Below are 11,417 nucleotides of genomic sequence, written 5' to 3' on the forward strand. Positions count from 1 at the left end.
ACGTAAGTACAGAGAGCATACAGAGGGCCTTCGTCGCAATGCGGAAGTGCACATACGTGACCTGTCAAAATTTTCCCACATGACAGTCTCCGGGTGCGCGCGAACTCCATAAGTGGTGTTAGGGAGCGTTCAGTTTTTACAGCTGGGGGGGCCGGCAAAATCTTGTCGCCGTGTTCAAAAAGATATAGACCCCCCCTGCATTTTTCGTGAAAAAAAGATGACCCCCCCCTTTGTCAGACGAAAAAAAATGATGACCCCCCCCGGCTTAAAAATAACTAAAACCCATACGTCAAATTTACCCGCATGGTTTGAATTTGAACTCTGGTACGCCGCGCACTTTATTCGTGTAGCAGAGATGCCAGTGCACAAACTTCTCAGCCACATCCATTGAAACGTCTGTTAATTAGGACGACTGTAAGGCAATTTTTAACTTCATTTCAATAGACAACTCATGTCCATGGACATTGTATAAAGTGAACTTTATTGGAGTGGTTCGCCAAAGGCAGCCCTCCAGTTAAGAGGGTCATGGGCCATAACGTAAAGTCAACTTTATTCTAGTGGGCCACCGGTACCACGGTAAAGAGGGTCGATCATGGCTATTGCATAAAGTAGACTTTACTGGACAGGGCTGCTGAAGGCGCACGGCCATTAAGATTGCCGTGGGGTATTACATAAAGTCAATTTATTGGAGTGGGCCGCCGCAGGCGGCCCGCCGGTAAAGAGGGTCGATCATGGCCATTGCATGAAGTAAACCTAATTGGAGTGGGCCGCCAAAGTCGTCTGCCTGTTAAGAGGGTCATGGGTAATACATAATGATATTTATTGTAGTGGGCCGCCGAAGGCGGCCCGCCGGTAAAGAGGGTCGATCATGGCAATGGCATAAAGTGAACTTTTTGTTGGTATTATGTTTTTGAAAATGTGGTGACCCCCCTTTCTTACCAGTGAAAAAGCGATGACCCCCCCTTTGCGGATTCCAAAATTTTGATGACCCCCCCTGGATTTTGCCGCCCCCCCCCCCGGCCGTAAAAATTGAACGGTACCTTACTGGCTATCGAACAAGATTCAAAATGGCGGACGCGAAATGGTCCCCTCGCACAGAGAGAGAAATGCGAACTTTGCACAAGTCTAAAAACGCAGCTTAGTACATTGTGTATCTAAACAAAATGAGCGTGCTCGAAAACTAGGATCGATCACGATTATAATTAAAAATTGGCTGTTTTTGGAAAAGAAACTGCGCGCTGCAATCAGCAGTTTTGTCTATTGTGCACCGTGCGTGGGAGGCTTATCGTGAAAGACCGAGATTTACTATATGGCGCATCTGATACGGATATGGTCCCATCGCATAGAGAGATGAAAATAGGCTTTGTCTAAGTTCAAAAGCACAGCTTAGCTCATCGTGCATCTAGACAAGTTGAGCGTGCTCAAAATAGGAGATCGATCACGATTTTGGGTGAAAAAAACCGATTGTTTTCGGTGGAGAAACTGCGCGTTGCAACCAGTGGTTGGTTTTGCCTATGGCGGTCAGCAAGGCTGTGGTGGGAGGCCTTTAGCCGGCAAGGGTGGACCATTGGGGAGTGGAAAATTTTCGAAAAAAAAAATCCCCACAAATTTCAATAAAAATAATCAGCCAAAGAAACTTGAGAAAAACAGATGACGCACTTAGGTAAAAGGAAAAAAAATCCGTCAAAAGTTACTTTCTGAAACATTTTTATTTTAGTCTGCATCAGATATACTATGATTCTTTGGCCAAGAAGGGGGGGGGGGAGGGGAGATCTGAAGGGTATAATCGTGGCCAGCAAATGAAGTAACTTTTTTATTTTATAACTTTTTGTTCTGTTCATCATATGTTTTCTTTCACTGAAGTTTGGCATCGTTAAGTAATTCGAGATATAAGATAATATAAAAATCATATCTGTGATATCGATTGTTAACAACTGTATTGTGGGTCTTTACACTATGATTAATTAACAAGAATTCAACAATTCAGGCAGCTTGTATCGGTACATAAAATGGGAAATATTCACCAACCATATGACAAACAATCACTTTCTTTGTATTTCACTATTCAACGAAACTGATTTCCATTGTAATGTTTAAACTTTATTTTACAATTAAACATTACAAATCCGTATTTTTCTTTCAAAATTTCATTTGTACACTTGTCTTGACGGTTGAATACCGTGCGTGTGAAATGCAATAGTGCAGAAGAATACGGATAGCGACATTACAGCGACCTCTATCGGTTGTTATCCACACAGTCTTTCTCGCGAAGTCCGTTCCAACAGAGCTTTGACCCTTGTCTGGCCCCATATTCGTATTTTACATCTCCGCTTGCTGAGGCTTAGTTGTCAGTTGTCATGGCTGCTCGCTACTTATGATAATCATTGAAATGAATCGTTCACGTAACACAGCCTTCATCAGGCAGACCATCACAGAGAAAATACAGCTATTGGAAAGAGAGTTAGAAAGTACCGATCATGAGTATGATGGGCTACACCGAAGAATGGTAACACTGCTCCGGCTTGTTGTTGTTCTGAACGGCACTGGTCATGTATCATAAATGATGATGTAGTGACCAATCTCCAGCAAGCTGAGTATGAAATATCTCAATTGCAAGCCTGTGTATATGACGAGGGATATTATGTGGAATTAGAAAGAAAAGCGAAACCAGGGAGACCGTCATACAATATACCAGAAGAGCAAGTACGTTACTTAATAAACATGGGATTCACAGCCGTCCAAATAGCAACAATACTTCATGTGAGTGAGCGAACTATTCGGCGGAGAATGGCCGAATATGGAATATGTGTTCAGATACATACGCAACCTTGACGAATGATGAATTGGATGCCCATGTGAGAGACGTGTTGAAAGATTTTCCAAACTGTGGCTTTCGAAGAATGGGTGAATTTTTAAAGCAAAGGGGGTTTCGTGTACAAAGACAGTTAATACATGATTCCCTGTACAGGGTGGATGCCGAGGGTGTGCTCACTCGAGCATTCGAGATCTGTCTTGTGGAACGAAGGCCATACAATGTATAATGCACCATTGGCTCTGTGGCACATCGATGGTAATCACAAATTAATAAGGTGAGTTCCCTAATGTAAGCAAAAAAGGGTATACCTGCATAAAGTGTATGTGGTAAAATTACCCAACTATGAAATGATTATTTACTTTGATATGGTACTATACAGGTATAATTATCCAGTATGTTTAATCTTTGAAATGGAAAATCGGTGTATTTTCATCTTCAAATCAAAATATTTCACAAGATAAATAACAACAGTTTGTGGTAATGTTACAAATTTGCATAATAATATGACCAGTTGACTCTTCAAAACCAGGTCTCATGCCTTAGTCATATAAACTGCCAACAATTTAGACTTACAAGTTTTCACCCTTGAAAAATATAAATATTTGATAAATCACACAACAGTACAGATTATTTTCAAAGTACCAAACGCTATAGCATTAGGCTAGCCTGTGTGTCCATTCAGGCCATGAATCGAGCCCAAAACATGCTAGAAGCTCCATGTCCTGATGTTCATAGCAGTGATATTCATGCAAATAGATGCATAGACCAGGTACAGGGTGCAAAATTCTGTGCCCCTAACCCCAAAACATAAAGCAGAAACCCCCCCCCCCCCAAAAAAAAAAAAATATATATATATATATATATATATATATATATATATATATATATATATATTTTTATATATATATATGTATATATATATACATGTAATTTCAAACACATCAGTCCTTACAAATCTTTGTTGACAAAAGCATTAGGGGTCCCAATGTGTTCACCCAGGGCCCCCACTTTTGAATCATGAGTTGCAGGGACTCACCTCACATAGAAAAACATTGTAAAACCCTAATAGACACCACAGGTTTAAAGGTATACTGTACCCTGTTCTAATTTTGCCACAGTTACCATTGAAAGAGAAAATCTAACCAATCACAGATTTGAAGGGGGTAGCTGCTTTTTAAATACATCACCCTCACATGGGCATTTTGAATACCAAGAACGCCCCTTTGACCAAAAACGGGCATACTTACAAGTGCCTGTACACCTTTAATGGGGCTTTGTTCCATTGCAGCTGTAATTTACACCTAGCATGATGTCAGTGTGGAAATTTGCATACATGAACATCACAGCTGTAGACATCCATACATGGAGCTAGCATGTTTTATGTTTTGGGCTATGGTGTGGGGACATTGGAAATTATCCTGACTATATTTTGTGTATGTAATTATACCCATCAAAACATAGTGCGTCAATTATTGCAGACGTGAGAAATGTTAATCGTAAATTAAAGCTGCAAGCAGCGTTGGCGGGGCCCAAGCGATTAACATGGTTTCAAGTTCCTCCACTGATGATATTATGTGCAAAATTTGAGCTTGGAAAAGTCTTTTGTATCCTTTACGTAAAGAAGGATTTTGAACATCATCTCGTAGTTACTGTAGGTTTCATTTGTAATCATATCTTTAATGCAAAATAAAATCAAATATGGCTGCAAAACTACTTGACCGATCGAAATGCTTTTTGCAAACTTAGAAAAAATCACTCTAAGGATGACATGAGTAAAATTTCAGCCTCAATCGGTTTTTTAGTGCTGGAGAAGAAGATTTTTGAAGATAAAATTGTGATTTTCATAAAATCCAATATGGCGGCCAAATCATATGAACAGCCAAATGTCGTTTACAAACTTGAAAGAGATCACTCTAGGGATGACTTGAGTAAAATTTCGCTCAATCGGTGTGTTCGTTCTGAAGGAGAATATTTTTACAGATTAACTTGGTATTTTTTCGAAAATCCAATATGGCGGCCAAACCACGTGACCGATCCAAATGTCTTTTGCAAACTTGAAAGAGATCACTCTGAGGATTACATGAATAAAATTTCAGCTCAATCGGTGCTCTAGTTCTGGAGAAGACGATTTTTAAAAATTAAACCTGTATTTTTCGAAAATCCAATATGGCGGCCAAAGTCACGTGACCGCATGCGGTTTTATTTGCACATTTTGAAGACCTTAGATCTTGCTTAGACCCTGGATCATCAGGAGAAGTCAATTTTAGGTTTTTGAAAATCCAATATGGCCACCAGGTCACATGACCAATGAATATTTCAAGGGTCAGGTGCACGAGTACTAATACACACCTATTAGCCCTGCAAGTTTGAGAAGTTTTCGGTTCAGCCGTTTAAGAGATCTAGGTCGACAAAGAAACTGCAGGAGAAGAAGAAGAAGCAGAAGAAGAAAAAGAGGAAAAAGTGGAACTCGAGAAATTACAATAGGGGCCCAGCCGGTCGGCTTTGGCCCCTAATAAGACCTATGTAGATGTGGGATTAAAATTTGCAGGCTTTGCTGCAACCTCTATCATTGCCAGGCAAGCACAGGCTTTTCCAATGTGTGTATGCGTACAACATGTGACTTGGCCATGTTTTGCCACAGTGCAGTATGTCAAAAAAATTTCCTCTAATCTTGCAACAACTTTGCCACTTTGGATCATTTATTTTTCATTCACAGGTATATTTAGTTGCAAGATCTAAGGCCACTTTGACTTTTTAGATATTTAAATTAATCTAGTGTGTTGAGGGTTCTGAATTTTGTAAAGACTCTGGGAAGTCATCCCCCAAACAAAACCTACTTTTTATTTGTTCATGCTGGATATTATTATACTATTACAGTTACCATGGCAACCAAAGGAATATGAGTGTAATTTTTATTTAAATTTCAGTACATTATATCATGGTGTTCCTTTATATTTCAGATGGCGCTTTGTAGTGCATGGAGGTATAGATGGATACAGCAGAAGGATCATGTACCTCCACTGCAATGATAATAATCGAGCAGCTACAGTGTTTTTGTCATTTCAAGAGGCAGTTCAGAAATATGGACTGCCATCCCGTGTTCACTCAGACAAAGGTATGGAGAATAGAGATGTAGCTGAACACATGCTGTCACACCCAGAAAGGGGACTGGGCAGGGGAAGTCACATCGCTGGACGAAGCACCCACAACCAGAGAATTGAGCGTTTGTGGCGTGATGTGTTTGCTGGTTGCCTGTATATGTACTACAACCTATTTTACAACCTGGAGGACCGTAGACTATTGGATCCTTGCAGTGAGCTTCATATGTTTTGTCTCCATTTCGTCTACCTGCCAAGGATCAACAATACCTTGAATCTGTTTGCTCAGGGATGGAATGAGCATTCAATCCGAACAGCACATAATCTAAGTCCAAACCAGCTGTGGGTCTCTGGGTTATTGGGCATTGCCAATGCAGACACTACTGTTACCAGAGAGGTCTTTGAGCCCAGAACTGAGGTAAAGTATAAGTTACACTTAGAAAACCATACATAGAAATATATGGCTATGTTTCTCCATCTTTGGTACTATGAGTATGATAGGGGACTCAGGCTTGTCATTTGTTTATTTTGTCCTTGTTGTTTGTTAGTTTATTTTATCTACTCTTTGTTTTTTTGTTTGTTTGTTTATTTGTTTATCTACATAAGCCTATAGACGTATTCTTTAAGTTATATTTTATGATTTTCTGGATACAATCCCATACATGCAATACAGGTGAAATAGACCCTTTGCTATGTAGTGTGTACCGTGTTTGCATTATTTTTATTGCTTCTTTGTTTCCATGTGCTGTACATACATTGTACCGGTACATAAGACTTTCCTGAAATATTCTCCACTACACAACAATGAAAGACACTCATGTTTGCTCCTAGTTTACAATTTTTAGGCGCCCTAAACTTCGAATTTATCCGTGGGGACTTATGGATTGGGCTCTGGATGTCCACACAGATATCTCAGACATTCCAGGGTGATTTCTTTCAAACTTGGTACAAGGACATACATATATGCCGTACATAACATGCATGTCAATTTTTTTCGTGATGCAATCAAATTTGGCCATGTGAGAGGAATTTTTTGTTTCACTCTCCATAGAGACCAATTTATTTTTGCATTGCCCATAGAGTTACATGTGTTAGCAGCCTCCACAGAGCACTGCATGTGTCTTTGTTGAGTCATGCCTTCACCAATTTATTTCAAACTGTGCACAAGGATAATACACTAGGGTATACATGTGCACAATAATAGATATTTGTTTTGATACAATCTCAACTTTTCTGGTTAATCAATGTTGAAATTTCTTGATCTAAAAACAAATCTTAATCTGATGCCAGTGTGTGTCTGGTGCCTTTAATATCTCAAGAACTGCTGATCAGATTGACTTGAAATTTGGTACACAGGTACATGTGGCAAATTACAAGACCTGATTAGTTTTTGTGCAATTAGCTGTCATAATTAGCATTAATTTTCAAAATTACTTGTTTCAGAAAAACATATTTCAAGAAAACCTCACCAAATTGATGATATTTGTTCTGGATGGACATTTAGCTGTGTCATGTGAAGTAATTGCTAATTTGCTTATTTAATAAATTTATAATTAGGGCTCTGTGTCCAGAATGGGTACACTAAATTTGATTAAACATCCTATAGATGTTGATCATACAAATATGTATAAGTACAGAAAGGTCTTTAGCAGTGACATGTCAATTTATTGCAAATTTACATAACATTTACTAAATTTTGTAATTTGGGTGATCGGTCCCAATGAATTAATTTTGATAGGCCTTATAGATTTGGCTCCATCCGTCTTTCTATATAGATATCTCAGACATGCCAATTATTTTCAATGTTCATACAAGGACATACTTGTCACATCGATGCCATACAGGGGCACATTGATTTGATTCACAAGACAAACCAATTGCTGCCAGGAGGCCATTTTGTCACAATTTTTTCATATCCAGAGCCAGACTTGTTTCAACCTAATTCATTCAAAGTTGGTACAAGGACATTGACCTAATGTTATACATGTGGAAAGACATTGATTTGTTCTATCATATTTCATTCAAAGTTGGTACAACAACAATGGCTTATGTTACACATATATGCACACTGATTATTTTATGATACGATCCAATATGCCACCTTGTCACCATTTTGTAATGATTTTACTTACAAGTGGGGATTACTCAAATATCTTGAGAACCACAACTTACAGATTTGATATTTGTTGTTTAGATGCAAATATGGTGATGAGAAACTTTTTTTTGTTTTTTGATATTGTTGACAATATGAAAATTAGCTTCAAAGGGCGTTTTGGTAAGGAAATCTTCTTCTTCATAACCGGTGGTCAGACAGCTTTGATATTGGATATGATACAGATCCACAGGGGATGACCTAATTGAGATTTGTTCACTTTGTGATGAAATATGCAAATTTTTACTTTAAGGAATGTTTTTTGTCATTTTTAATCAAAAAGTTATTTCATCAAAACCGCTTGTCTGACAGCTTTGATATTTGGTATACAGGTTTGTAGTGATGAACTTACGTTGACATATCAAAATTATAATGTAATCTGAAATTTGTATTTTTGGGCAATTTTTGCCATTTTTGATCAAAACATTTGTCTCTCAAAAACTACAAATCTGATAGCTTTGATATTTGGTACACAGGTTTGTAGGGTTATCTTACATTATAGTGTATCAAAATAAAGATGAAATCTGCAATTAAGTATTTTAGAACAATTTTTGCCATTTTTATAGGCATAGATGGCAGTTTTCTATGCTGGCTATTGATGAATGTCTGTGTTTATAGGGGGCTCTGTAAGTATGAGCCATACTGAAACAGTTCTCCTGCCATAAGAATACACTGTATTGCCAAAGGACCTCTGCTCTCACTTTATCAGGTATTATGCTATGTATGTCCTCTGTACCATCTATAGTAGCTTCAGGGACATTGGCCCTATGTTTTAATTTTGTCAAAAATGTAGTGGCGAATGACTTTGATATCAAATGTGTATTTTTCCACTACGTGGACTGCACATTAAATGTATGTAATGTGGCATTTCATTGCAGTTATCGTCGCGACACGGAGTGCACATTACAGTGCTGCTCACGCTCAGGCTCTCGTCAAATGAAATTTAGTGAATCAAATCTTGGGTCTTTATTTGGAAATGCGGCGCTCTCATTCGAAAAATAATAAATTTGACCTGAAACATTTTATTCTGTATCAACATAAACTATCAGCGATGTGTCTGCATACTGGATGAAGCGTCCGTATGCTGGCGACGTTCACAGCCGTCAATTTTTGTGTCCTGCTCAGTTAATTTTGAAGAAATAATTTTGCAAATTTTCCTGAAGGTAGATATATTTCCAGTCTTATGAAGGGTCAAGAAAGTCAATGGATAAATTATCCCAGTTTTACGTGAGTGGCAATGTTTGCCAATGCATCAGTCTATTGGCCGACTCGGTGTATGAATATGTAAGCAAATTTCAAATGGTAAAATGTCTGTGATTGCTACAATGCTTTTTTTAATACAGAAATAATTATTGGCATTGTCAGATATTTGACCTTTTGTCTTTTCCCATTTTTTTTTCTGTAGACTGAGTTAGAGTTATTTGGTGTTGACTGGGAAGGACCAACACCCTCTGATGACCAGAATGATGTTGTAGTCCCCACAATCGACATTGGCATCAGTCCTATTGAGTTAGAAGATTTGAAGGAGATTATAAATCCCTGCAGAGAAAGTGATTCCTATGGTGTTGATATATATTTGGAAACAGTAAATACCATTTCTGATATGATTGACCAAAGATGAGAACTGACAGTTCATGTAGTTGATGTACAATGCTCTAAATTAGATGTAAATGTGGTGATGAGTCAGTAAATAGTAGTGTCATGAATCTTTGTATATGAATGACAATATCCTTTCATTTTTCACAAAGTAGTGCTCAAAGATAATATATTCAATGGTGAAGATCCCATTGTCTACTATGTTAAAGGGACAGGAGCTGTAACTTTTGGCTACTTTTTTAATTTTCTTGTTCTATATATCAACTGCTGTTTTATGTCCCACTTACTGTGGCATTATATAATACCTAGTATTCTACTTGTAAACGTGATCTATATACATTTTTTATGTGTAACAGCAATTGTTATTGTTGACAAATGAATTCTAGTCCGGACCTGAATTCGATTTTCAATAGCAATAACAATACCAACAATGCTGATCGTACACATATACGCAGTGTTGACAAGTTGAAAAATTAGTATTTCAACATTCAGAGATTCAAATCAGAATATGTTGTTGATATACAGACCAAAAAATATCAGAAAAATGGTCCAAAGTTACAGCTCATAAAGCTTTAAGGCCTACTATGTTATTGGACCTGGTTGAATCAAAGCAAAGGGGGATGGGGTGGATGGGTATTCTAAACTCACTCTGTTTACAGGTCAATGTCAAGTCAAGAACCTTTCAATCATGCATGAATGAGGCACAATCAACAATATTAGAACAAATTATCTCAAAGCGGAAGTTATCCAACAAGTTCGTATTGCATGTAACGTGGTATTCTTTTTCATACCATCAGCCCCATAATACGCACATAGTACCTTTGCCGTACGTTTGAACACGCCCGTATCTAGTATAATTATACACTTCTGCGGAACGATTGTTCTTCGGCAACTATTTACCGGTGGGTTGCATAAGTTTAACTTTTCTTTAGGTTTTTTATAACACGTCACATGCTCATGTTGTATTGTTATATAGTTTTTAATGTGTTTAAAATCAGGGCTCGAAATTAACTTTTTCCCCTGGTAGTCCACTTGGGCTACCATTTTCTGAAGTTGGTAGCCCAGTGAAAATGGCTAGTAGCCCATGCATATTTTAGTTTAGGGATATTGTTTTTCAATAAACAGACAAGAAAATCAATTTTTCAAGATTCTGCCCATGAAGTGAATTTTCTAGTCATTTGATGTGAATACTTACACACCTACAACCTAAAGGAAATAGGTATAAGCCCCCCCCCCCCCCCCCAAAAAAAAGATGTTTCCGGTACTTGACATTCTGCAAAAGTGATGCGGCGACACGCTTTTTTTTTTTCCTTTTTAGCTCACATTTGTTTATACCAATGTGAGTTTATCGTATAGGCTGAAGTCGATGGCGTCTATATGTATGTGTGTATGTATGTATGTACGTACAGTATGTCCGTCAACATCAAAAACACGCAAACCGCTGCACGTTTCAGCTTGGCATTTCGTGTGTGGATGCATCCTGGGCTATAGATTGGATTTTGTTCAAATGAAGTCTGCGTTGCCAAAATTATGCAAATGAGCTTACAAAATGTGAAAATGCTTAAGCATTAATAACTCAAGAACCGCTCTTTTGATTGCTTTGAAAATTTGTGTGCAAGTACCTTAGGTGAACCTTATACAGTTTTATAAATATTGTGATAGTATCCTTAATTTTGTACTTTTGCTGAATTTTTTGGTGATTTTTCTCATTTTCAGTAAAAATTATTCTTCTCTGAAACTGCCAGCCCAATCGCTC

At 38.0% G+C, this 11,417-nt stretch overlaps 1 protein-coding gene across 1 annotated transcript; it reads left to right on the forward strand.

Moving 5' to 3' along the window:
• The first annotated feature begins 3,033 nt into the window (after nucleotides 1–3,033).
• On the forward strand, nucleotides 3,034–10,893 carry LOC139133776 (uncharacterized). Its single transcript, XM_070700543.1, has 3 exons — nucleotides 3,034–3,089; nucleotides 5,776–6,331; nucleotides 9,471–10,893. The coding sequence occupies exons 1-3, from the start codon at nucleotides 3,034–3,036 to the stop codon at nucleotides 9,684–9,686; spliced, it is 828 nt and encodes a 275-aa protein (XP_070556644.1). The 3' UTR covers nucleotides 9,687–10,893.
• Nucleotides 10,894–11,417: the final 524 nt, after the last annotated feature.

This window comes from Ptychodera flava, chromosome 5, assembly GCF_041260155.1.
Source record: "Ptychodera flava strain L36383 chromosome 5, AS_Pfla_20210202, whole genome shotgun sequence".
In the NCBI taxonomy this organism is placed as follows: Eukaryota; Metazoa; Hemichordata; class Enteropneusta; family Ptychoderidae; genus Ptychodera; species Ptychodera flava.

Excerpts from the sequence above, each read along its gene's own strand:
- LOC139133776 (XM_070700543.1), top strand. The coding sequence starts at position 3,034 with ATGTATAATGCACCATTGGCTCTGTGGCACATCGATGGTAATCACAAA. Across the intron at positions 3,090-5,775 it reads GGTAATCACAAATTAATAAG|ATGGCGCTTTGTAGTGCATG; the intron begins GTGAGTTCCCTA and ends TTTATATTTCAG. Across the intron at positions 6,332-9,470 it reads TCTTTGAGCCCAGAACTGAG|ACTGAGTTAGAGTTATTTGG; the intron begins GTAAAGTATAAG and ends TTTTTTCTGTAG.